The 27,958-nt window shown below is 37.4% G+C and overlaps 1 protein-coding gene across 3 annotated transcripts in view; it reads left to right on the top strand.

The window, feature by feature from the left end:
- Positions 1-27,958, top strand: part of CDC14A (cell division cycle 14A) — a 134,983-nt gene that overhangs the window by 44,776 nt on the left and 62,249 nt on the right. For all 3 annotated transcript variants that reach the window (XM_019747037.3, XM_074318476.2, XM_088799461.1), the window contains exons 5-6: positions 12,357-12,436; positions 27,892-27,958. In XM_019747037.3, the coding sequence (XP_019602596.3) occupies positions 12,357-12,436; positions 27,892-27,958 (147 nt within the window). The remainder of the gene's footprint in view (positions 1-12,356; positions 12,437-27,891) is intronic.

The following is a 27,958-nucleotide window of genomic DNA, read 5'->3' on the forward strand; positions in this document are numbered from 1 at the left end:
TGCTCCAGCATTATTTCTGTTTTTCTCAATCCTTATTTTATGTATAAGTAATTGCTAATGAATGTCAATAATTTTTAACAGTGGTGTTTGCAATCTCAGGATAGTTTTTAGTAAGAAGTAATCCAAAAACTCAAAGAAGAATACAGGAAAAATTATTAATCAGGATTGAATCTTTAAAATTTTTAACTGTATGCCTTTTTTATGGAAAAAAAATTAGAAAAGAGGTGATCAAAGCCCTGAAGCTCTTATCCATAATCAGAGTATGACTTGAAATGTATTTGCAATGCTGGACGTGATTGGCCCATCTGGATTAGTCTGTAATTAACATGTCATATACATATCTGCCTGGGCCTCCCCTGGCATTTACATGAGTGTGAGCCATTGCTGTTCAATTTTATACAAATGTCTGGACAGAACAGGCTCACATTAGTGCAAAGCTACAGAATTCCTAATTAATGAGACATTTACTAGAATATATGTAGAAATTGGAGGTAATATTTCCAAGTTTTATGCCAAATGAAGTTGTTTAGCTGGCCAGTGACTTCCACCAGGGTCAAATTTGATATTGAATGCATTTGATTGTGTTTATTGTTTTCTCTTACTTTAGAAATAAATGTATGTTAATTTAAAAAATAGATTCACTTTTGCAGAACCACTGAAGAACCTCTACAAGAAACTCACTTCGGGAAAACCTTACTCCTGTCCTGAGAAAGTCCAGCTTTCTCATTTATTCATCTTACTAGGAAATAGGAAATTGTAAAAATAATAGCAAGAATCACAGTGTTTTGAGGCATTATTAATAATTTATTTTGTTAAAGTTACTAAGTAAATCAAGATATTTTATATAGCTCCCCTCTTCTGTCTCTGGTTCATCTGTTCATCCTGACATTGAACAAATAATTATGGATCGGCTGTGCCAGATACTCTTCTAGGCTCTAAGGATATAATGATGGACAAGAAAGCTAAAATCCCTGTCCTCGTAGAACTTATATTCTGCTGGGGCAGACAAATGAAAGGTCAGTGGTAGTGGCTACGTGGTGATGCGGCAGTGACTGGCTGGTTAATGGAAGTTCAGAGAACCCCTTTTTGAGGTGATGACTGTTAAGCTGATAAAGAGGAATAACATTCTAGGCAGGGGTAATAGCATGTAGAAAAGCTTTAAGGTGGGAATGAACTTGGTGTGATTGAGGAACCAAGAGAAAGTTGATGTGGCTGGAACACAGAACGTGAAGAGGCTAAAGTAGGTGATGAGTTCTGAGGTCTTTGCCAGAGCTTGTACGTGAGAGGAAGAGTTTGGATTTTATTCTCCATAAAATGAGAAGCTGTTAGAGAGTTGAAATGATCTGATTTGCGCTTAAAAGACTTTTAAAACTCATCTTTTAGAACTCTACGCAAAGCTCTCCATGGTATAGTTACCTCCATGTTTCAAATTTCTCTTAAGCTATTGTGCCATAATGGTCCAGTTTTTTACATGTCTACCTTCCCTATCATCTTCATTTTTATATCTCTAAAATAATCCAGGGCCTGGAAGTAGACACGTGAATGAAGAGGTGGATTTGTCACATGCTTTGTCAAGGACATTGGCAAAGCCTGTTGCTGTGTCCTTGGCATTTCATTGAGAATGTAGACCCCTTTTCTTATGTCAACTATCTCTTCAAATCAGGGGAATAATATGTATTTGTAGTTCTGTGATATAATTCAGGTATTTGGCCTTCTGACTTCTATAAGAGTAACACTTATAAAGTGATTCTCTACCATAATTAAGTATCAGAAATACCCATTGGCCAGACCTCTCATATCTGATGAATCAGAAGCTCAGCAGGAGAGAAGCCAGAATATCTATATCTTAAAACAGCTTTAATGGTTTTCTGAGTATAATCTGAAGTTGGGATCCCCTGGCTTGGGAGCTGTGAAGTAAAATACCAGGGATGCTTCATGAAGTGAGAAACATACTTGCCTTGATGTTGGTATTATCCATGGGGCCTCCGACCAGTAACTCCACTTTAGGAAGAAATGAATCACTTGTTGTAGAACTGTGGAGAATTCTCTGCTTAACTCCATCTTTTCCTTCCTTCCTCCTCTTCCTCTTTTTCTTTACTATGAGTAACTCTGCAAAGTGAGTCTTGCTGCTGATCAAAAGATGGGGGTGAGAAATTGCTGACCAGGCATGAAGAGGGCTGTTTTCTGGAAGTTGTGAGGTCTGCTTACATTAGTGAGCCGGAAGGGGAGAGAAATTCCCAGTAGCTAGAGGGAAGGCAATGAACTTCTCGTGTGTTCTATGTAGTGGGTCTGTATGCAATACATCTGCTGGCTGGATTTACGTTACTTTTATTTAGGCTGAAGTCACCTTAACTTGTTATAGTTCTACTCTGTGAAATTAGTAAACCGAAGTATTTAGGGAACATGGTTACTTCTTAAAAGATGTATACAGGGGGAGCATTTGAGATCTTGCTTCCTGGGATATGTCATCAGTTTGGTTCACATAAACTCATAAAAATTTAGGAAAACAGTATACACATTTAAGAATGATTAATTCTATTATGTTCTTGAAGGGCCATTCTGTCATATGGCACATATTTGAACAGTTTGGGCTAACACATAGTAAAATTGCCACAGAATCCTTTCTGCAAACACTTGACCGATATACAAAGCTCTTGTTTCTCCTGCTTTCTCTAAGCAACAACTCTTTGTAAATACTGGAAGGGAACAACCAGTTCCTTGTTTGTGTTCATTGTTGGTTTTTTATTCTTGAGTCAATTCAAAGAATAGTAGCCTACAAGTTACCATGAGATTCTAGATCTGAGGTTTAGTTCACATGCTGTGTGGCTTCTGTCTTAGAAGTTTGGATAACATCTCACCTACATAGTCCTTCAGTTTGAAAAGGAATAAGATGCCCCCCCCCTTTGGTTCCTCAGGTACATGCTCTAGTTACTAAAATGAATACAATGGATTGTCTGGTCCACCTCCTCCCCTCCTCCTAGGAGATCTTAGACTGCTATAATTTGTCGTAAGTCCATGGGAAGCAAGCCAAAGCCACATTTTGTTCTTACTGCTCTCCCAACCCAGTTGAGTTCCATCCCGGGCAAATTTGTCAGTCTTTCTCCTACGTATGTCCAGAAAGTTTTTTCTCTTGTTCACATTTCTTCTCAATTATTTCCCTCTAGTTACATCAAGAAAATCTTTCTCCTCTCATATTTGCCCTGCCTCCAATTGCCTCAGATTTGGAATCAGTCCTAATCAAAATGCCAAATACTGAGGAAAGCAATGCATTTTAAAGTGGACTTAGATATAATAAAGTACCAAGCAAAATATTTGAAATAATTCAGGGTTCACTTTAGAGTCATTATCAACATATTCATTGATTTCCTCATGTTTTCCTAATCTGGCCTTTCCTCGAGTATTATCATTGAGTGAAGATAATATTTTTTTTGGGGGGGGGGGGAGTGCTTTTATTTTCTTTTTTAAATTAAATTTATTGGGGTAACGTGGTTAATTATGTTATATAAGTTTCAGGTGTACAATTCTATAATATATCGTCTATATATTGCACTGTGTGTGTTTACCACCCGAAGCCTAGCCCCTTCTATCACCATATATTTGAACCCCTTTACTCTCTTCATCCTCCTCCCACTTGAGGGAAGATAATTTAAAAAGCAGACACACTTATTTAAATTAATTATTTAGTTTTTGAAATAATGTTTTCTATTACATTTTATTTTAGGTATATGATTTTAATGATAATACGGGATATATTATATTTGGACTTGCCTAGGAAATTAAGAACTATAGGATTTTATCTTTGGGAAATCATTTCTAGATATCTAAATATTAGCCTTTATAAATAAGCTTTTGGAATATATTTCATTTGCAAGGTAAAGGACTTTAGTAATAATTGGTAATAAGTGTTAAGAGGATTTAAACACCGATTCTCATTCTAATATAGAAAATCTATCAACTAGGTCTTCATCATAAATGAAGTTATGTTCTTTGCCTTCTAAGCTTGATCAAATTCAGTCCTTGGTTTAAAGAATACACTCTTCTCTCTCTCTCTTTTCACTTTCTAAATTTGGAATGTTTTATGAAATAAAAGTCATACTATAACTGGAAATAAGCAGTGAAACTTAGCACAAGGAGTTTTTAACATGAAACCATTCCATTTGAGGGTATGTATTACTCAAGCAATATTATGGAGTGAGTCTGTTTTTGTGTTTTATACAGAGACTGCCTTCTGACGACAAACGATAGATGACATACAGTTATGTTTACCTGTCCCTTGGACTATGCTTCTGTGAGACTAGGGACTGAGGTTTTCTTGGGAACAAATATTTTCTCCTTTTCCCCTTTAAGGGGTCCTTTTAGACTTTTATGTGCTGAGAACATTGGCTTAGTGTTTCTTTGGCTTGTTTCATAAGGGGCTGGGCTAGTTTAGTGAGATGCAACCAGCTTAGCATGCCTGTGTTGGAACATGAGCTGTCTTCAGGCAGGAAAAGCCTGTGTTACTGAGATGCTGCTAGCAAGAGATGTGTATTTGTCCTGGCTGTAGCTGTCAGTTCTGGAAGAACATCTTTTCACATTGACTATGAGAATTCTGGTTCCTATCCAATTAGATGGGAAAACACACATGGCTAATGTTGTCCGCAGTTCTCCTAAATGGCCCATCAAGGAGCTCCAACTGGTTTCACTCTAATTACACCCATGAGAGTGGTGGAGAGAGTATTTCTATACTAAAGTAATTCTCAGATAAATAGAATACAATCCACTGTACATCAAATCCTAAATTAAAATTAAAATGGAAAGAGGTGTCACATGAGAGTATTTCAGAGCAAAGATCACCTCAACCCAGTCGTCTCCAGACCTGGTTTTCATTAGGTTGCCGGATGAGTAAGCATTTTCAGGGCAGAAATAATCGATGGAGATAGAGACCTGCCATCAGGCCTGCCTTACTTTCTTGTATAATCAGTGTTGCCTTCATGTTTGTTAAGTAGATGCATTGTCATATGCTTTGTAGACCTCATAATCTGTGGTTTATAATAGACTGAAAACTTGAAGAATAAGAAGAATGACTTACCTTCTTTTACAGTGTATTAAAGACTATTGGAAACAAGATGCATTTGTTCTTGTTCTGTTTTAATTAGACTATTCACTACAATAAATTTAAAATAGACTGAATAAAATACAGCTTGTTTTAAATATTCAGCTGCATGTTTGGTTTATAGTCAGACTTACCTATCTAATTTGCAAGTGATTGTTTAACACTGAATATTTTTATTTCTGTAGGCTATTAGAACAAAAGTAGAATAGTTGTACATTTGAGAAATGTTTGCCTTTTTCCTATTTTCTCTCTTTTTTTTTAAGTTTTAAAGTTGAATACAGATATTGTTTTCTCAGTCACTGGTTATAATGGGAGGAAATGATTAAGAAGAAAAATGTTGCTAAAAATAATAAAATTAAACATTTTGTTTGTGCTTGTGTATGACAATTCAGACTTAATGCTGTCTTCAGGAAAAAGCAGTTTATAAATTAAGTGCCCTGACATTTAAGAAGTCTGAGAACCAAAGTCTTGGGAGCCAAGGAAGCGACTTTAAACATTTTATGTTTTAATTCTTTGCAGAGTTTCTCACCTCATACTTTGTGGTTTTTTAAATAGATGTTCATTCAGTAGACTTCTGTGGTTCATTCTTTGCAGGTAACTGGTAATTGCTTGCTGTTCCTAAAAAACAAACCCAGCTTTGTCATCTTATTCTTTTGTTCAGGAGAAGTTCACATAGGGAAAAATAAATGAAATTCATTGCAGCATCAGTTCTTCTTTGGTACAGGTACTTTATTAAAGAGAGATGTGGGCTCTTCTGATATTTTTGGATCTTCTGATATTTTGACAGTGGATTTGATAAAATGGGCTAGTGCCTTGATTTTGTGGTTGTTGATACTAAGACGCCACGACACTCAGGAGGCTCTTTGAGGAGGCAGAACTGACAGTAGGGTCAATGTCTGTGCTCTAACATGAGAGGGTTGAACTGAATGATGGTCTGTGTGTTATGGTTTGGGTATATGGCAACCATGGGGTACATTTACAATCTCATATTTTCATGTTTGCATATTAGACAGGCTACAGGGCTAAGGTTTCAGAAATAATAACAGTTATGGGTCCATATTCACGTGGATATAGGGGGTCAAAAGGAAAAAAAAATATTTGGGGACCAAAGTTTATCTCCTTTCTGTGGTGTCTTGCTATAGAAGAGCTATGTGCTAGATACAAATCTGAGTACTTAACATATATTGTTTAATTCATTTAATCTTCGCAACAGACTTATGAGGCAGTTACGGTTATTATTGCCACAGGTAAGGAAATGGAAGCAGAGAACTGATGTACTACAGCTCGTAAGTGCAAGAGCCTGAATTTGAACGCAGGTAGCTTGGCTGTGGACTCAGGGTACCTAACCACCACATTCTGTCACCTACTCTCCAGATAGATGCTCTGCATTTAATGACTGTGTGACCATGTCATGCTTGTTCTCACATAAAGTACCCGCTTTCTAGCCACTATGTGTTCATATCATAGTCAAACATTTTTGGAGTGTGTGCTATGCATCAGACACAGTGTTGAGTCCTGCAGATGTGGAAGAGATAGAAATCCTGCTCTCAGACTTACAGCTTAGCCAAGGCGACAGACTATAAGAACCACAGAAACACGTGATGACAAACTGGGGTAAGAATTGGAAGGAGAAGAGCAGGGGACTTTGAGAACATGAGGGGCCTGATATCATCAGGTCGCCAAAGAAGGCTGCCCTGCCAAAGTGACTTAGAGCTGTGGTCCCAAGGAAGGGGAAGAGGTGGCCATCTAAACACGACCAGGATGCAAAGAAGGCTCGAATTCAGTCTGATCACTTCATGGACCATTCCTCTTTACAGCCCTGTTGACACTATCGTTAAGCTCCTTATCGAAGTTGCAGACTTTGCCTGTGTCCTTGGATGTGTGTAGGTTCCTGTGCAAATTGTGAGCAGCAAGTAAAAACCCACTGATCTATGAGGACTTTTCTGTTCTGCCTCTTGCCTCCTGCCTTCCATCAGGTGTTGGGAGTGGCTGAGTGGAGCTCTAGAACAGACACAGGGCAAGTGGGAGAGTGAAAGTCTGGGTCCAGTAATACGCCTTGATTCAAAATACTTCCTATAAGCGAATACAAATCATTTGAGTGAGAGCTTTTATTTTTTAAATCGTTTCTTTCTTACTTTCTCTTTTAGCAAGCACATCGTTGAAGAATTGACTATGCCTAGTTTGATATTCTCATAAGACTGGGCTCAGAAAGTTAATTCCACTAGCTCCCCTGGGCATTACCACTAAAGTTGGAGTGACATATTTTTAAAATCTCATTCACTAATTAAACTGAGTTAACCCTCTAGGGAGGATGTACTCTGACTACTGTGGGGGAGGGGGAAATTCCCCTTTCCCTCCTCTGAATTCTTTTGGCTGGCCGGACAATCAAATCAACAAGAGGAAGATTGACAAGAGAAAATCAAATTTAATCTTGTACACATGGGACCCCTGCAGATCAGAGGTTTGGAGACAGAAAGGGGGATTGAGGTGTGCAATACATGCTCAGCTAGGAATGAGGTAAGGTGCTCTGGGGACTTCAGAGGGTCACTGCAGGATGATAAGAAGAACAGACATTATGTAAATTGACATTTGCCCTGCTCTATGGATAGGTCAAAAGAAGTTCCCTCTAATACTCTCATATGGATGAGGCCCTTCATTCAAATTTGTCTATGTAGTTAAGAGGAAGGAGGGGAGAAGTTTCTCTTGAGCCTGAAGCTAAAATTGCCTTTAGCTCAAAGTCATCTGCCTACTACTGAGCAAATCTTGGAGTGGCTCATTCTGGACCCCTACAGTATCTTACAGGTTTAAAGCAGTCACTTACTAAACATATATTTACCCAGCATCTCTCTGACAGGAGGCATTGTAAGGCGAATAAAGGTTTGGAAAACTTGGTTACCACACTCAAGGAGCTTTCTACTTTAGTATAAAGGAGAATAATCACAACAGAGCTGTGAGGGCCCATCAGGAAGTGGTTAGGAGCAGATATGGGAAACGAGACTGCCTGACTCCACCTCACCGTAGCAGTGTGACCAACTGGAGCAACTGGGTCTCAGCATTTCCTGTGTAAAGTAGAAATGGGGATAACAGCGGCACCTCCCGCAGGGTGATTGAAGATTAATGAGCCAAATTGTGTAAAGTGCTTAGAATAATGCCTGGCACTGGTATGCACTATATAACTGTTTGATTTTAGTATCATAATTATCATGGTCCTTATCACTCTCAGAGTTGAATCTAAGAAGTAAGGGGAAAGGATTCAAAGCTGAAGAAGTAAGGTATCATGGAGGTGGTATTTGAGTTAGATCTAATGAAATAAGATTTAAATAGGCAGAGATGATGTGTAAGTATTCTAGAAAAAAACCTTAGATGCCAGAAGGTGTCACGTATGTTTAGGGAGTTGTGAGGAGTCCAGGCTAGTGGATGGGGTTTATTTAAGGAACAATGACAAATTCACCTGGAAAGGTAGGTTGGGACCTTACTGTGGTGAAGGGTTGGCAGCCTGGCTGGGCTTTTTGAGGAGGTTTTGATTTAGAAGTATGTGCAGATTAATTCTAAAAGGATTTTATTTAATTTCTAGGTTGGTTTGGTGTTTCTATAAAATTAGTCCAAACTTAATATTTGTTGAATTACTTCTCAATGTGTGGTATACAGAAACACTTTAAAATTTTAAATTATGTAATTTAGTATTCATTTATGTGTAGACTCCATGCAAAGTTTTCCACTGATAGCAATGATATAAAACACTTTAGGAGAAATTGATGTAACTTAAAAGAGAATGTGTATTTAAAGAGAAATGGTAATACATGATGCTACATGTGGTGGCAGAAGTGGGAGAGTTGATGTATGATTAAGTTTTTGGAAATACTCACTTATTGGTAAACAATATATATTATGTTGGTTGCAGTACTATAATGTTAATTATGTCGTAAACTAGAAACCTCATAGTTATTGGAGATATACAAGTATATACGTATACTGGCTCTTTAAGAATCGTTTGTTAAGGAAATTGAGTATTTGGGTCCTTGGTACCTGGCATCAAACTTAATTAAGCAGAAAAAAGTTCACTATAATTGGTTGACTCCTAGTCAGTTAAAAACATGAAAGTATATGTCAAATGCTATTCTACTGAGAAAGTTTTTGAACTTCCTGGCAAGAGAAGAGCAATTTTGTAAAAGTGATGCATATATTCACTATTCCGGGGATAAATTGGTATGGCACTCGGAGCACTATGCAAAGGGCTTTTGTTAAGTTTTAGCAATCAAACGTTTCGGAAGATTCTTACAGTTTGGTTTTATATATGCTGATATCTTGTGAGAAGAGTAGACAGTGTATTATTTTGTTTTTCCTGAGAAGAAGAAAAGGAAAGTCGAGATATTGAGGACATGCTTTGAAATTAATTTTATTCTGAGAATGGTTTTAGAAATATTAGAATATCTGGTAACGAATTTTTGATGCTAATTAGATAAAGATTTTGTTTTTAGAAAATATGCATTTAATATTTCATAACTACCGTATTGAGTTACTCCACATTAATAAAAAAACCAACAAATTAATCCATATCTGTACAAAATACAAGACATGTGGAGCTAGTAGGAAATATAAAGTAGAAAGTACTTCTTCACCCCCCTAGTCCTCCACCAGCCCTATTTCTCAGACACAACAACTGTCAACAGTTTGAAGTCACCTGATTTTAAATATCAAGTGTAATGGCATTTAGGAATTTGGAAGAGTAGAGATCTTTTTTTCCAGGTTTGTGCTTCTGTACCTGTGTTTATATTTTCAAGCAGATGTAACATGTACAGTTACTGTGGCTTCGAGTCAGATCTGTGTTGGAATTCTGACTTCACCCCAGAGCAGCAGTGGGAGTTTGGAAAGTTCCTTACTGTTCTGAACTTCAGATTCTTCAACAGCAAGGCTTAAATGTGGTTTCCTTCCAAGGTTTAATTAAGCCTCATCTGTATCTCTGCCTGTTTCTCTTTTTAATAGGAGACATAATATCTAAGAAGACCTGACATGAGAATCCATGACATATTTTCGCCAGGAATTTGGTATTTTAATGGCCCCAGCATGCGTGCATTCTGCAATGCCCTCGTTTATTAGCACATTTCACCACTCTCCCACGTACCTATGATTAGGTTGTAAAAGGTCATTGCATTTACCTGCCCCTAGAGTCTTCCTGGAATTTAGATGGCCTCTGTTGGGTTTCACTTTGCACTTATTAATAATTTAGCACTGGGATAAAAATAAAAACAAAGACTCTCATCTTACAGTGTGAGGACATAGGTCATGTGTGCTAAGTCATGCAGGTAAGATGAGTAGCGAAACCCTGTGGGGCAGCCAGTGTAAAGAAATATTTCATGCAGGCTGTTGCCTCCCTCCTGCAGAATAACTGCATCCCAATGAAAGGGAATTAATGTAATTGCTCCTGAGGTGGGAAATGTATTTTTGCTTTTCAAAGGTTTTTGTATAAGCTTTAATTATCTAATCCAAACACAGAAGCTTTCTCCAAGCAGCTTTCCCTTTTAGCAGGCAAATACCGCTGCATCTTTAGTCTTGACAATCACTGCATTATAACCAACTCTATTTATATTATATAACCTACCCATTAGAGTACTATGCAGTCCCGTTTTAATATTGGTTACCGAAAATGGTTTTTAAACTAGGGTTGGCAACTTGAGATGTGATTCTCCGTTTGTATAGTCTGGGCCTCGTGTCTAGATTATTCTTTTATAGTGGTTTCATTTTCTGTGCTTTTTTTGCTTGATATTAAATTTACAGAGCACTGCTGTCTGCTTTATCAGACCTTCGTATTTACTTGTCAAATGAATATGGAGCGTCCTTATTAAACATACAAGTATTTTTTATGTATTTATTTTGTTTTCTTTCTTTAGAGAATTCAGAATTGAGATGTTTTCTAGTCCTGAAAAGTATTAATAATTATTAACACATACATGTAATATATTGCTAGTAGCGTAGCTTAAAGCTCAAAGAAAGACTATAAGGAGAGGGTAAAGCCTACTTTGTAAGAACTGAGACTGCCATTCTTGCCATTGAAATGCATAGGGTTTTGTGTTGGAACATACTAAGGAAATAATGTTATTCCAGGTAGAGGGGATTTTAGGAATCAAATTTGATTCAGACTATAGAGGAAAAGGATCAATGCTCTCAGCACAGAATTAAAACATTGAAAATGCACTTAGAATAGCACCAAACTCTTCCCATGGTTTGTATTGCTTTTCACAATCCAGCCCCTGTCTGGCTGTCCCACCCACCCCTGCCCTAACCACACGGATCTCCTCTCTGTCCAACTCACCAAGCGCTTTCCTGCCTCAAGGACCCTGGCTTTGTTACTCCTCCTTTCCCTTAGGTCTTCCCATGGCTCTACCCCTGCACATCTCATCACACATGACTTCCAGAGACCTCTCCCAACTGCCTTAGCGACTGCCTTAGCTTAAGCAACCCCTTTCTGTTATCATTCCAGGATCCTGTTTATTTTCTTTTCAGCACTTACCTTGGATGTTTGTTTTTGTTGTTAATTATTGTCCTTGCCTCACAAGAATATAAATTCTATTAAGAGAGGTACCAGTACCTGATAGAGTGCCTGGCACATACTATATAGTCAATAAGTTGACTAAATGGAAGTTGTTTACTGGTTTGAAGAGCTCCTTTTTGTTTATGTCTTTGTTTAAGATTAGTTTGTCATGCTGGAAGCAGAGGTATCAAGAGACAAGCCAATATGTTCTCCAATACTATTACCTGCCTGCATTTTCACTGTTTTGTTGTGATTTTATTGTGTGTTTAGAGAGCAACACAGACTTTCCTCAGAGCAGACAGAGAACTCAGTAGCTCTCCCATGGGTATTGCGCTCACCCTTAGATGTCTTTCAAAGTGCACCAGGCACTGAATTACCTCGTGGCAGATCTCCTCTGAAAGACAGCGAGGCCCATATTGGTCTTTGGTGAGCACACAGTACAATAATGGAAGTACAATTGTTCTGCTGCCAAACGGGAAAACCCTGCCATTGTATCTGTTCAATGTGCCTGTTCAGTGTGCCTTGTAACTCTTTATGGATCTGCCTTCTGTCTCTAAGCTCTTACTCATCCTTAAGCCAAAGGCTACAGGTCAGTTGCTGTCTAAAGACTAACATCATCACCATGGCAGTTGTACCTCAAAGTGGAATAAATGAAATCCAAGTTTGGTGAATAATTAAATTAGTTGTGTGTCATCCTTGGGTGGTATTCTAAATGTTGCTATTTATTTGTCATAGGTAATCTATTTGAAGAAAACACCAGAAGAAGCTTACAGAGCACTGCTGTCTGGCTCCAATCCTCCCTATCTTCCATTCAGGTATAACTGCTTGTGAGACTTGGGCTGTAGCATTTTTTTTTTTTTTAAGGGGAACAGGACTTTATTGGGGAACAGTGTGTACTTCCAGGCCTTTTTTTTTTTTCCGAAGTCAAGTTGTCCTTTCAGCTTTCGTTGTGGAGGGTGCAGCTCAGCTCCAGGTCCAGTTGCCATTTTCTAGTTGCAGGGGGCACAGCCCACCATCCCTTGTGGAAGTCGAACCGGCAACCTTGTGGTTGAGAGAATGCGCTCCAACCAACTGAACCATCTGGGAGCTCAGCGGCAGCACAGCTCAAGGTGCCGTGTTCAATCTTAGTTACAGGGAGCGGAGCCCACCGTCCCTTGCGGGACTCGAGGAGTTGAACCGGCAACCTTGTGGTTGAGAGCCCACTGGCCCATGTGGGAATCAAACCGGCAGCCTTCGGAGTTAGGAGCATGGAGCTCTAACCGCCTGAGCCACTGGGCCGGCCCCGGGCTGTAGCATTTTGCTAGACCCTTAACTACTTTAGAATTGGATTCTTGTGTTTTTTTATTGTTTCAAGACTGTGACCAAGATGGAATGAAATGAGATGGTAGTTCATATTATTTCCTTTTTTCAGAATTTTTTTCTCCCTATTAGGTTGGTGCAAAAGTAATTGCAGTTTTTGCAATTATTTTTAACTTTGTAAACCGCAATTACTTTTGCACCAACCTTAATAGCAAAGTGGTCTTCTCCTTTTAGGAAATAATTTTTTTCCTTGAATCCTTCCTATATCTTGACAGTTGACGCACAAAGAGTGCCTTATTTATGAGCTAATAACCATGTCAAGATTTGTTAGATTTCAGTAATCAACATCATTCATTCATCCATTCATCCTTTCATTTCATGAGTGTTGATTGAGCTCTGACCAAATGTCAGGGGCTGAGAATGTAGAATAAGACCCTCTAAGTATCTTCCCAGAAGAAAGACTTAGTGAGGATTTTAAACCACCTGTTTAGCACACAAATCAAGCTTTCGTCCTGAGGAAGGCTGTCTTTTTATTACAGTGTTGGAAAAGAACATTTTGTAAGTATTACCTGAAGAAGGTCTTTTAAAATTTTGGGTAAACTTGAGCTTGTTTTAAAAGTAGAGGGGAACATACATCAAAACTCTCACAATAGTCATCTCTGATAGAGTTGTGAATGATTCTAATATTTTTGCCTTTTTTGCGTGTCCAAATCTACAAGCCTATGAAGTGCTTATTATTTTTAACAACATCATAAATACTAACAATAGTGAAAGAAAGGAATGGGGAAGGCTGAGGAGAAGGGCTCTTTGCTTGTTGGTCTTGGTCTTCCTTACTCTCCTGTAAACTCACAGAGAGCAGGTCCTGCTACCTGACATTTAAAAGTGCTTTTAGTAAATATTTGAGTGAATAAATTAAGACTAAATCCCTTAAGGTTCAAGGGATTCTCACCTCTATTTCTCAAACCACAAGAGGGAGCATTATTAGGCACAGGGTGGTGTCAAGGTGCAGAGAAGGAATGGGGAGACAATACCTAGTGTGCTCCATCTTCTCAGTGAAATCAAGGGGGAAAGTACATAGTGAGAAGAAAGTATCCTCAAGTAATCTAGAGTATGAGCTAATTAGCTATTGAAGAGCTGATAAAAAGCAACAGATTATTAAGCATGATTATATTTTAAGTAATTTGTTATCTGAGAACTAGAATTTTTTGAATAATTAAGATCAGAATGGAAGTAAAGATAGTAGGAAAATTGTTATTACTGAAAATAGAAATAAGTCATAAGTATTACAATTGTAGCCCATTTTTCCAAATTGTTTTTATTTAAATGTTTAAAAATATAAATACCTTAACATGGTTCAAGAATTTTTTAAATATGTAAGAAGGTTTACAGTGAAAACTCTCTTTCCCGCCATTGATCCTCATCTGTCTAGTCCTTTCTGGGTAACTTCTGGTATTAGTTTATTCCATGTCCTTCTAGAGTTTATGTGCATATAAGCAAATAAAGGAACTTTATTATTTTTCCCATTTTTCATCACAAAATGTAGCATACTGCATATACTATAATGCACCTTGATCTTTTTTCACTTAACTCATCTTGGATATCTTTTTTTTTATATATCTTTTCATATGAGCACATAGAGAGCTTCCTTCTTCATTCTGTCATAGTTCTATATAATGTACAGAAATGCATTTAACCAGTCTGTAAAAGGTAAATATTTAACTCGTTTCCTATTATTTTAATTGTAGCTTTTTAAATTCACATGGTCTCAAATGTATTTCAGAAGATAGAAACTCGGACGATAATATAAAGAAAATTATAGTATTGCTAGTCATAAGGAGATTTTAGTAATCTGTTTGCATAAAGGTACTCATTATATGAGAAAAGAATGCTTAATGCAAATATGAGGAGGCATTTGTTTGTTGGTTTAGGCACCTATTGCCTACAATAATAATAGTTTGACCTTGAGCGTAGCTCTAAGTTGTGTCTTTCTTACGACTCAAGACACTAAGAGTTGTGTTTGCATTAAGCTGTATTTCTAAATCCAGACTCTTCATAAACCATACATATACGTTTGAATTAGAAAATACGACAAAGTAGTATATTTATAATTTAGTGAAGAATTTAGTTGAAAGAATACTACTAGTTTTCTGGACTTTGACTAAAGAAACTTAATTTTCCCTAATGCTAGGATAAGATGTGAGTTGATTTTAGTCTACAGGCCAAGTGACTAAGGCTAATGCAGTATCAAGAATCATCTTTATCACTTCATAAGTTATATAAATGTCTAACCACTGAGCTGTACACATGAAACTAACATAATATTAAATGTCAACTGTAATTGAAAAAAAAGAATCATTTTCATACTAGTTCTGGTCAGCCATCATTGCCTTGACCTTCATTTGTAATCAGGATTTTATTATCTACTAGGTTGTTTTTATACCATTTATTGTTAAATTACACGTTTATTATCTAGATTTAAAAAAATATGCTGCTGCATTACATTTTTATTTAAAAACTGGAAGCCTTAAAGGAACTTCCATTTAAGTGTAATTGTTTTATTGTTTAAAGTTTTTTTAAAATGAAGACCACTTTGAAGGCTTGTCAAAGTGTGGTTGGTATCTTAATGTGCCCTCTTCACTAAATGCCTGTGTTCCTTGGTGCTATATGTTTTTAGTGTCTTTCTAATGAAGGGCTGCTGTGAATTTACATAATGTTGTTCATCAGGATTTATTCATCTGACAAACATTTATCTGAGCAGTCTCTTCTGTAAAGCCTTTCCTCATTTTTCTTGAGAGTCTTGGCAAGTCCCTGGCCTGTAATTCCCTATTACATTTTGTATGTTACATTGTGTTCATGCCCCATTACATTTGCTACATACACCATTAAAGTAAATGCCTTGTATTTTGATCATTTGTTTGCATGGCTGACTCTTCTCTTGAGGACGAGGATTGGGCTCTTTTTTCTTATTTGTGTGCCAGGGAATAATATGTAAATCAATTTATTTATTGCTTTTCTGTGCCGGTCACTGTGATAGACTTATGGATCAAAAGATGATTAGGTACCTGCTCCAAGGAACTCAGTATTCAGTTTGTAAGTGTGTGGGTGTGTAAAGCAATTACAGTGCTTTATTAGAGTTAGGAGACAGGTATTATGGGAATACTGAGGAAAGAGGTTTCACCCTAGAACGGGGGCTTGGAGGAGATGTTAGGGGTAAGCCCCAGGAGTACCTTTCATATTAGGATGAAAACTGGAGAATAACAATTCAAGTACTGATTTGAGGTGCTGTAATTTTTCATTTGTATGGCATACGTTGTCTTTTATAATAGGTTAGGTAGGATACTATATAATACGATGTTTGCCATGTGGGTATATTATTATAACTTAAAGGACTATCTGAGTTTGTTAAAAATTATCTAAAGATGAGGCAAATTAAAAAGAATATTTGGATAGCTTTACTAACTATTCTTCTCTTTTCCAGTTTAAATGAGATATTGACAAATAGCACTGTATAAGTTTAAGGCGTACAGCATAATAACTTGACATACATATATTGCAAAATGATTACCACAGTAAGTTAACATCCATCACCTCATATAATTACAATTTTTTTTCCTTATGATGAGAACTTTAGGAACTACTCTCTTAGTAATTTTCAAATATACCATATAGCAGTGTTAACTGTAGTCATCATGTTTTATATTGTATCCCTAGTACTTATTCATCTTATAACTGGAAGTTTGTGCCTTTTGACCACCTTTACCTAATTTGCCCCATTTACTATCTGTTCTTGATTACATTAAGTATTGTAGACTAGAGAGAGTAGAATTCTGGCTTGCTGTGACAGTCAGGAGTGTTTGTTGTATTGTTAGTGTTTGCAAGTCAATATTAGGGTATTCCATTTAATTGTAAAGTAGTTTTGTCAAAAACTACTTTTCACTTGTCCTAAGGCTAGCCAATGGGCTTAGTAGGAGTGACTTTAGCTGAAAATTAGAGGAAAAGGGCATTTTTCACTTACTTTAATTCTTTGAGTCCATCCATCTTTAGTGTTGGTTAGGCAGTTGACCTTCAAGGAAACAAGAGACCTTTCTATTCTGGGTCCAGAGTCTGCAGAGTTTGAATTGCCAAGCCTGGTATGAATCTTTTTAGGTCCTCTTCCTTTCCATATACTACCAAATTTATAGTCTATATTACTGCCCAGTCATTCCCCAAAGTCATATTTATTGCAGCTTACCTAAGGTCCCACAAGGTCACCAACCCTTAGTGTTATTCCCAGATTATTTTCTTGGTAGTCAATAGCATAGGTTTTCAAATCACATTCTAGGGTATTCATAAAACAGTGTGAAAACCCTTTAAGTCTCACAAAACAGTGAAAAGGTAACAAATCTCAATGGCACAACGCTTCTCATAGATCTCCTTTGTACTTACAAATTAATTTTATACTTCTTTGTTTATTGATTCATATGTATCAGCTTGGTATATATTTTTGGTATTGATGATTCATAAATGTGATAACCAATTTTTCCATGACATATGAAGTTAAATGGAGAATAAAACTAAAACTATACAGGCAATAAATAACACCCAGGGTCCCAGTTTGAAAGACAAATACAGAAAGCATGCAGGAAAAATAACAACTAGGTGCAGAGGTTGATGTTGAGGTCCTGCAGTAACGTCCAATGGAATAAAGCTGCTTGAATATTGGATGTCCTATCACCAGTTGTTAGTTTATTTATTTATTTTTTGCAGGTCTCTTGCTGGATAGGTTCAGGAATGCTATTTTATTTTAGCTTGGAGAAGAGGCTAGAATGTATAAGTCACTGTTTCCCAAACTTATGTTGGTTTTCATCCTTGGTTTTAAAGGCTGAAAAGCTTTAAAAAATATTGATGCCTGGGTTCTACTCCCAGAAATTCTGATATAATTGGTCTGGGGTGAAGTCTGGGTGTTGGAATTTCTGAAAAACTACCTCCATGATGTCAATATGCTGCCAAGCCAAGACTGAGCACTAATTACTGCTCCATGCGATCTACCACAGAAAAAAAAAAAAAAAAAAAAGGAAAGAAAAAGAAAAGATTCAATGATCAAGTAAGTTTAGAACTCTGTCTTGGAGATTTACAAAGCACATTCCCATTTTTTAAGATTCTGAGTGGTTCTGAGTAATAAAGTAGCTTGTTTAACTCAGAATTTTTCGAAGTGCTTCATCCTGAATGCTTTTCCACCCCCTCCTACCCCCCCAGTTTCTTTTAACATCTGGCAGAATTCGTGTTCTGAAACACTCCAGGACCCATTTCCTGATCCACACCTGTGTGATATCTTGGGGTTAGAATAATATGCTGCCTTCCATGGAACTTTTTGTGCTGCTTCCTGAGAGTCTTGGAAATAGATGGCTGGCTTATCAAATAGTGGCATTTTATCTACTCTGGACAGCAATATGCAAGTTTTGTCTTAGAGCAGATGTGAGGCCAGAAAACCTTTGACAGAGAACTCACAGACCTCCCACAGCAGTCCTTTGGTGACATTTGTCATTAAAATGGATCCATACTGTTTGTGTTAAGGGAGGGTTTGTTTTGTTTGGGGTGACCCCTAGTGATAGCCCTGTTGCTGAGTTCAGTTTTACAGTGGCTATGTCTTAATAGGAAACCTCTGAAGCAACGATTCTGGGTGCTGTAGGCAAGCCAGAGCTTGTAGGTCTCTAACAAAAGGCTAAGAGAGGTCATCCACTAAGAACGCGGCATTAGGTTGCCTCCTTCTTTCTTCTAAAGCAAAGTAAACATGTGCTGGTAGATGTTAGATGTAATTATAAAATATATCTCTTTACATAAAATGTTGAACCAGATATTTGTTAGCTTAAACATGATATTGTGATTTTTGTCATAGTTTATTTAGCAATTAACTTTGCACTTCAAAGAAAAAGTTCTCCTTACCATGTTTTTCTCTTGAGTATGAAGAATATGGAAGCAAAATTTATTTTATGCTCTCTTAAGGCTTTCTTTCTCAATTTTTCTGCATGATGGCTACCTTTTGGCTTCTCAGTGTTGATCTTTGGACTCATATCTACCCCCTAAAGCAGAGATGAACAATTAGAAAAAACCTTTGCTTTTGATGCTTGTTATGATGGGAAAAAATATGCATTAGTTTTGAACAGCGAGGGAATTGCCAGTCTCCTGAGTGTTGAAATTAGATGAAAATAGATGGCTTATCTAGTCCAAACTGTTAATCCATTCTCAACAGTGGGGCACATTGAGTAACTTGGACCACCATGAAAAGCAGGCTCTTTATCAGATTTTTTATTTTTAAAGTGGTAAATAAGCACCACTCTGTAGGATCTGAGAACAGAAACAACTGTCAGGGTCTCTGAGACTCACTAAATACACAAAAGAGGTAGGTGAGTTGCATCTGTTCTGTTTTGTTGGAGTACAGCAGTGCTTCAATAGTTTTAGTTGTAAAAATTGGCTCAGACTATTTTTTTTATTCCTATTTTTATCACCTCAGATCAGTGTTACCAAACCTTCTGTGGAAAGGCCAGTGCCACACTTTTTGTACTCTTTATAGTACATTTCCCTAGCCAGCCTTAATTGATATAGTTTGGAACAAGATTGCAATAATTTATATTAATGAACATAGTTGATTTGTTGAATGCCTATTATATGAAAGTCTTATTTTCAATACCTGAATCAAAGGCAATTATTTTTTATCTTTATGGCAACATGAGTGTGGTTAACTCGGTAGCACTCAGGTGTTCATAAAAGGCCCAGAGCACAGCCCTTGGTCTGTTTTCCTGGTGCCCGTCACTGCTGGTTCCAGACTGATTCTATTCTGCTAACTTTATGTGACCTTTTAAGCCATGGCTTACAAATGAATTTTCACATCTCTCTGTTTCTTAGATGAGCAAAGTGATTAGTGTAGAGCCTTAGGTTAAATCTGAAAAGCAGGAGATTCTGTGTTCCCTTTTTTGTTAAGTACTGTTGGTGCTCAGCTTTTGGCTCAGTCCCATAAAACCATTTGATTTTGCTCTTTCATGAGTGGGAAATAGTTTTGTTCTCCCCACTAATACTCATCAAATACATTTTTTATCCATAGTCCTAGATAATATAAACAATCAGCTCTTTCTTTTCCCTGGAGCTGCTGGTACATATATGTCATGAATTTGTTCAGAGACTGGAAGCGAGGTGTACTTTGGACAATTGTATAAAATATTTTGGGTATTGTCTAATTTCCAAATATCCATGCAATATAGTCTAGGGCTGAACCTCTGAAACAGTAGCTACTAGCTGTATGTACTATTGAGCACTTGAAATTTCTTTAATCCAAACTGAAATAGACTGTAACTTTAAAATGCACCTTGGATTTCAAAGATTTAATATTAAAAAAGTAAAATACCTTATTTATAATTATGTTGATTACATGCTGAAATGGTAATATTTCAGATAATATATTATTAAAATTAATATAATTTATTTCTTTTTACTTTATTTTAATACAGTTATGAAAAATTTTAAATTACATGATGTGACTCTTTTGTGGCTGGTATTATATTTTCATTTGACAACAATGATGGAGATTGTTTTTGTTATTGAACATAGTTTATGATTAAAGATTGTTTTCTATAATTTTTGCTTTGAAAGGTCAATAGTTCCTAGCCACTAGAGTTTTCCAGGCCTAAGTTGAATGATCTCCTGGTAATGATCATTCATTCATTCATTCATTCATTCATTCAACATCTACAACGTAGAAATGTGCCTAACACATACTAGACCCTGGGCATCCAGACATAAAGGTCACATTCCCTGTCCTTAAAAAGCTCACGATCCTGTGGTGGGTGGGTAGCTGGGGCTTAATTCAGTGCTTGGAAGGCTGCTGAGATGACTTCTGAGATGCTTTTCAATCTGCTGCTCTGCAGATAGGTGCATACTCCCTAACTCCAGAGAATTTATGGAGAATCATGGCATCAAGACATATGTAGGTCTTAGTCATTCCCAATATTTCTTTATCATCAGCTCTTTTATTCTTTAGTGTGGTCTCCACATTGTAAGCACTGTGCCTCAGTTATTCATACTTTCTTCATTTCAAATAACTTCATTACCAGAACTGCTTTCTTATTGTGGTATGTAAACATGTGCTTTCATCTCTGGTTTCATCTCCTTATTATTAACATTTACAGGGTTGCTGCATTCTCAGTAATGTCTTAGATCCTTAGGTTATAAGCCGCCGTATGCAGGTAACCTAGCTCAGTAAGTAAAAAGTGTTTGCTGATTTTCGTGGCATAAATATTCCCACCAATGCTGATTTGGGCTCTCAAAATTTCTGAATATTTAACAATCAACTCTTGGGAGCCTGTAGAGAGACAGCTCTAGGACAAGAGTGAATCCAACCCTTGCTCTTTGTATCTAATTAGGGGTGATGATTCTAGTTTTGTTAAATTTAATTTTTCTTCTGCTTCTCTGCAAAATCAATGCAAAAACATAAAAATAAACAGAAAATCCCAATTGCTCCATCAATTCAAATATTCATTCGTTTAGTTTTTCATTCAATAAATATTAACTTCCAGGCTTTCCCAATGTCATGGTTATGTGGATTCCTATAATCACATAATAGCTTTATGGTTCAGTTGCCTGTAATGCTAGAAGTCACATTTAGAAAGACAGAATTGTCAGGATGGATGGAGTGGAGATGGTGAGGCATGAGGTTGAGCTAACTTTATATTTGGATGTCTTTAGTCAGCTGTTGGCTATAACGCTAGTCTTCTGTATTGAGGGTTAGGGACACATGATTTGTTCTAAAGCAGAGATAAATGATTAGAAACCCTGGGTGTTTGGGGTATTACCTTATCTCTGAACGAAGAGTAGCTTTGTGTTTACCTGTTTAAGAGAGTAATGCAATACATGGTAAAACGATCATGACAGATAAGCGTAAGAGTTGTAGTTTTCCCAGGCAGGAAGGGGATGCAAACTTTCCCCCACAGTTGAAGTCTGTGGGATTTCAGTGGTCCTTAAGGGAAGTGGAAAAATACAACATGTTCTCTTATTCAACTCAGTGCATATTTGGCTCAATAAATAGGAATGAATGAATGCGTGGATGAATGCGTGAAAAAGCAAACCAGGAGTTAAGCAAACAATTGGGAACTGTAACTGCAATAAAAACTGTAGGAGTATAAAGCTTTGTAGCACATTGGTATAATGATTAAAATCCTAAAAGCTCTTTATAGGTTCTCTAAAGTGTCTCGGTTAAAATAAAACTGTGTTTAATACCTCTTGGCAAAGGAAGAGAAAACTGCTTTGAGCACCATTGCTTTTAGCTCTGTTCAATTAATACTCTTTAGCATAGAACAGAAGGAAATGATATTAGATGGACAGAAGGGATTTTGGGTTAATGCAAAGAAAGCTTTTCTTGCTACTGAGGATTGAGGTATTAGGTTATTGACTTAACAAAAATGGTCATAGAATATTATAGAAAATTTCCTTGGAATGAGCTCCCAAGCTCCTTTACTTAATTTACATGTTTATTTATAAACATTTACTGCGTATCTGTTTTGTGTCAGGCATTGTGTTAGGTACTAAGGAGACAGTGGTGAGTAAAAAATGTATAGATCCTGCCTTCTTCAGGATTACTGTATATAGTCAGATTCAAATAGCAAACCAGGATATATCTATGTCAAACTATAGTTAATACCAATGGGAAAAAAACTTGGAGTCCTGATCTAGCCAGGGTGGGGTTGGAAATTTTCCCCTTGAGACAAGTGATCTTTGAGCTGAGATCTGAAGGATGAGCTAGGTAACATTAGCAAAGGTGAGTAGGAGAAATGGGACTGGTAGCAGCAAAGATTCTGTGGTGAGAGCAGAGTGCCCCATCTGAGGAGCTCAGGAAAGGCCATCATGAGGGGAGCATGAACTGAGGAGGAGGCCGGGGAGGCAGGAAGGGACATATGCAACAAGACGTATTTGAGTTGAGGAATTGAATTTTCCCTTCAGAGCAATGAGAAGTCAGTGAAGGGTTACAGATGAAAATTGATGGGATCAGATTTGCCTTTTAAAAATATCGCTCTGGCTGCAATGAAGAAAACTGACTAGACAGGCTAACAGTGATGTAGGAAGGCTGTTGCAGTCGTCCAGGAGTGGTGGCAATGGAACTGCATTCAAGAGACATTTAAGAGGGAACAACAATGGGGCATAATGACTGTAGGATAAAAGGCATGAGAGAGAAGGAGGGACTTCCGGATTCTAGCTTAAGATATGGAGGGATGGAGGACCAGATTGTTGTTATTGTTTCGTGGTGGGGCAGATTCAAGAGAGTCTTCTAACCCAGTGAGTTTGAGATGCCTTAAGACATCCAAATGGAAATGTCACATATGTGGTTGGCTATACCATTTTGGAGTCCAAAGGAGTTTGTGCTAGAGAGATAAATTTGAGGGTCATTGGCAGGTAGATGGTAATTTATGTAAAAGATTTTATGGGCAGTGGTTCTCAAAATGTGGTTCCACCCCCACCCTCACCCTCCATCCCCCCATCAGTACTGCCTGGAAACTTGTTAGAAATGAAAATTCTCAGGCCCTGCCCCAGACCTATTAAATCAGAAACTCAGGTGGGACTCAGCATTCTGTGTTTTAAGGAACCATCCCGGCGATGCTAAAGTCTGAGCGTCTCTGGTCTAGGGAGAGAGTATGGAATGAAACGAAGTTGAGTCTGGAATTGAACCTTGAGGAACTCTAACTTTTAAACATTGGAAGGTAAAGGATGACTGCACAAAGGAGATTGGGAAGGAGTAATGTTTGGAGAAGTAGAACAAAAATCCAGGAATGTAGTGAAGAGGGTATTCAAAGGAGGGAGTTACTTGTTGCTGACATATTAAAAAAACGATGCTTGCAAAATATTCGCTGGATTTAGAATAAGCAAATCCAGAGAGATAGAAAGTAGACTAGTAAGTGCCAAGGGTTCAGGGGGAGGGAGAATGGGGAGTTATTACATATGGTTACAGAGTTTCTTTATGGGGTGATAAAAATGTTTTGGGATTAGTGGTGATGTGAATCGTGAATATACTAAAAATTACTGAATTGTACACTTTAAAAAGGCTAAAGTAGTGAATTTTCTCTCATTAAAAAAAAAAAAAAGTCCCCTGAGCTTAGCAATATGGAGATCATTGGTGACTTTAGTGAGAAATGTGCATGGCGTGGAGGAGGTTAAGATGTGAGAGGAGAGAACATGGAGGCAGGAGCATGAGTAATTCTTTAGAGATGTCTTGTTTTAAAGAGGAGGCCAAAAAGAGGGTGGTTAGTGAAGGGAGATGTAGAGTCAAAAAGTTTTGAATGGTCTTTTTCTTTTAAAGATAGTAGATTTTTGAAAAAGTTTAAATTCTGTTGGGAAGGGTCCAGGAAAGAGATATGGAGAGGAAATAGATCATTAATTGTGTTAAATAATGACATAATTTGAGTGTAGGGAGGAACTTTTGAGGTTAATAGAGCCTGGTGTTTTCCATTTCATGAGGTGAAAATTATTCTTCACTAGCAATCTTCCAAATCAAACTTGAACATTGTGTGGGGCAGGTATCTTGCTGCCTTCCAGGGCCAATTATTCTATTTTCAGTTGGTTCTAACTATATTGGGTGGTTGAGGAAAATCAACAGGGAAGATTGAGTTATAAAATGAGAGACAATGTTGCTTTTATAGAGTAAAACCTCTCAGCTTCTTAAATGGACTTTCAATCTTATATTAGTCATTGCCTTCATTCTCTCTTCCAGTGCTGCCAATTCCTGACCCTTTTGAGAATTATCTGGTATTAATTGGGTTGATTCTCTGATTTTCCACTGTCAGCTTAGTATTCCTTTTCCTTGGTCTTCTAATTTATTACCACTCATCTATCTGATTTCCAGCTTTCAGAATTTTATTGCTATTGTCTGCTCTCTTCTTCTCCCTGACCTTTGTTGGATTCCATTTTTAAAAAGCCTTTAAAATTCTTTTTTTAGTGAGGTTTTGGTAGGTACTGTGTTTCCCTGAAAATAAGACCTAGCCGGACAATCAGCTCTGATGCGTCTTTTGGAGCAAAAATTAATGTAAGACCCGGTCTTATTTTACTATAATATAAGACCACATCTTATCTAACATAATATAAGACCAGGTCTTATATTAATTATATTAATTTTTGCTTCAAAAGACGCATTAGAGCTGATTGTCTGGCTAGGTCTTACTTTGGGGGAAACATGGTACCTCACTAACAGGTGGTTATCTGCCACTTTTACCTTCTCTCTCCCCCCCCAGAATATATAACATGTTTTCATATCCCTTCACTTTTACTCTCCTTTGACTATATCTGAGCCCTGTGCTGCTAATAAGCCATTTCTCTGTTGCCCGGTATGGGTGGCAGGTTTTGGGACCTACTGGCTTCATGTAACTTTCATGAGGACTAGATGTGCTAATGCATCTAAATTACCCAGCATAGTAGGTTTTCCACAAAGGTATTTCATCTCCCTTCCCCAATCCTGAGGATGTGACTTAATTTTATTGCATCCTTTATTATATGTTTCACTTGGTAGACTTCTGTCTGTCTTTCCAGCCAGTTGTGACTGCTTCCTATCAGGTGGCATAGCAACTCTCGCTGCACTCTCAAGTCTGCAGATTTGATCACCAAGTCACCAGAGCTCGTTTCAGTCCTTGGTACAACTGTGGCTGTGTATAGGACATTAGATAGCATGACAGTCTCACCATACTTTGCAGACAGTTTCAGAAGACTGAGTCTGGAGCTTTTCTGACAACTTAAATTTGTGAATTTGTTTAGCTGAATCTAGGCGTGAGAAGATATACTTGAGGGAATAAAGAGTACCTCCAATTCTTGTAATTTGTTTTACTCTTTTTAAATACAAAGAAGTTTTTTTTTTTTTTCCTTTAGGCAGTAATTTTTAATATAGGGTCTGTGGAGATTATTCAGAGTCAGTGAATTTAGATGGCAAAATAACTCTATTTTTTCACTAACCTTGTAACTTATAAGATTACATTCAATTATAAATATTGGAAATAAACTGTAGTAGTATTAGCAATATAAATGACTTTATCACAATAGAAATGACAGACATTTTTATATCCCATTACAGTTGTTGCGTGTATCTTAACATATGATTCATGTTCATTCCTTCTTCAAAATGATAGTCCTTATCAGACCTGCTACTAGGCCTTGTTATGTAATATAGTAATAAAGAAGTACATGTTATGGCATCATAAACTTGTTCTTTTATATATTGATAACTTTGAATTCGTTTTCTGTTATTTCTATGTATTATATTTTATGCATTTAAAAGCGTTATTCTGAGAAAAGGAGTCCACAACCTTTGTCACATTGCTGAAGGTCCATGGCACACTAAGAGACAAGTGTCTACAAGGGACTGTGTGCTTATTTATATAAAGTATCTTGTCTTAGGTCCATTCACAGCTACTCCTTCCTCTGCTTTAGTCCATTAAAATTTGCTTCTCAATATATGGTTTATGTCTTTGCAAGATACTTGAAAGGGGGACTGTTTTCTTTTTCACTGACCCATGAGTTCAGATGGCATTAGAAAAAGAACTCTTGAAATCAGACTTAAATATCTAGAGTAACCCTTCCTAGTTGCATAGGTTAACTTGGAAGTTTCAGGACTTAAGAACCATTTCTGTTATGCTGCTTTGCTAACTTACTGTTTTTATTCTAGGTTATCAGAATGCTGAAATTCAGTGATGTTGAAGTTGCATTTTAATTCATGGCTTAGCAGCCGTCAAGTTACCTTGGATGGCTGAGATACAAAACTCGGTTTTATGTTAACTATGGGTTAAGGCCCTTAAAGATCATTTTCTTCCCATGGAACACCTTCGTGTGCCCTTCCCTTCTGCTGCCCTTGACCGACTTTGTGTGGTGCCTTTGACTTTGTCATTGGCAGGTGCCTGACAGCTCTGTTCCTTTGGGTCAGCAGTGGGGGCTGGGCAGAGACTGAGAGCCTTGAGGTCAAGTTTCCTGCCTTGGACACCTTGGAACATTGCTAGTGTTAAAGCGCTGGTGCCAGTTCTTGCTTAACTGACCTGAACTTGATACTTCAGTTTTATGTTGCCTAAAGCAGGTCTGCTAAGTTGCTCTAAAAACTAAATAAAGTATGAAGTACTCAATTTTCGGTGCAGTAGGTTCCCACTCCTTTTGATAGAACACTTCATGGTGCATTAGAGCTCTCATGGATCCCTAGGGGAGATTGTTTGGAGGGGCGGGATGGGAGGGGTGGCATTTAATCCATGAAGATAACTGCTTAGGTTCTGTTGACCATACATTGTCCCCCTTACATTTTTACACTTGTTTTTACCATCCCTCTGACAAGTGGTAATTCCTCTAGTGATGGTGAATGTTTTACTTAATGAAACAGTCCAGTTCACTGTTTATAAGAAGAATAGTTACAATATTTATTAAGTGCTTCCTTGTGCCAGGCACTATACGAAGGACTTTACAGTTTTATTTGCTGTAGTCCGACAACAGTCCTGTGAATGGTAGTTACTGTCAGTAACTTCATGTCACAGTTGAGGAAATCAAGACTCATAGAGGCTGGGGGGAGGGGGGTGGACACAGTGTGAGGGATATAAATGATAAACGTCTAACTATTACATTGTTTTGTGCACCTGAAACTAAAAAAAAAAAAAAAGTTAGAAAAAAAAAGACGCATAGGGGCAACCTAACTTGCTCAAGATCCCAGCCAATATGGGGCAGCGTTAGAATTGGACAAAGGCAGTCTGACTACAGTACCCAGGCTCTTTATCTACTGTCTTATGAATTCTGCCGATTGGATTAAAGCACTTGCAGAAGTGCTTCAGTTAAGCTGTAGGAAGAGTTAACTGGTAGGATCTCATGTGTTACATAGGTTTACCACGTTCACAGCTGTGAAGCCAAACAAGCATTGTCCAATTGACGTGGGCATTTTATTACCTGAATATTTTAAAAGCACGTTTTTAATGTTAAGTTTTTTTGTGTGTGTTTATAGGGATGCTTCCTTTGGAAATTGCACTTACAATCTCACCATCCTCGACTGTTTGCAGGGAATCAGAAAG

The sequence above is a fragment of the Rhinolophus sinicus genome, chromosome 7 (genome assembly GCF_057876585.1).
Source record: "Rhinolophus sinicus isolate RSI-liver-muscle chromosome 7, RSI-T2T, whole genome shotgun sequence".
Lineage (NCBI taxonomy): Eukaryota > Metazoa > Chordata > Mammalia > Chiroptera > Rhinolophidae > Rhinolophus > Rhinolophus sinicus.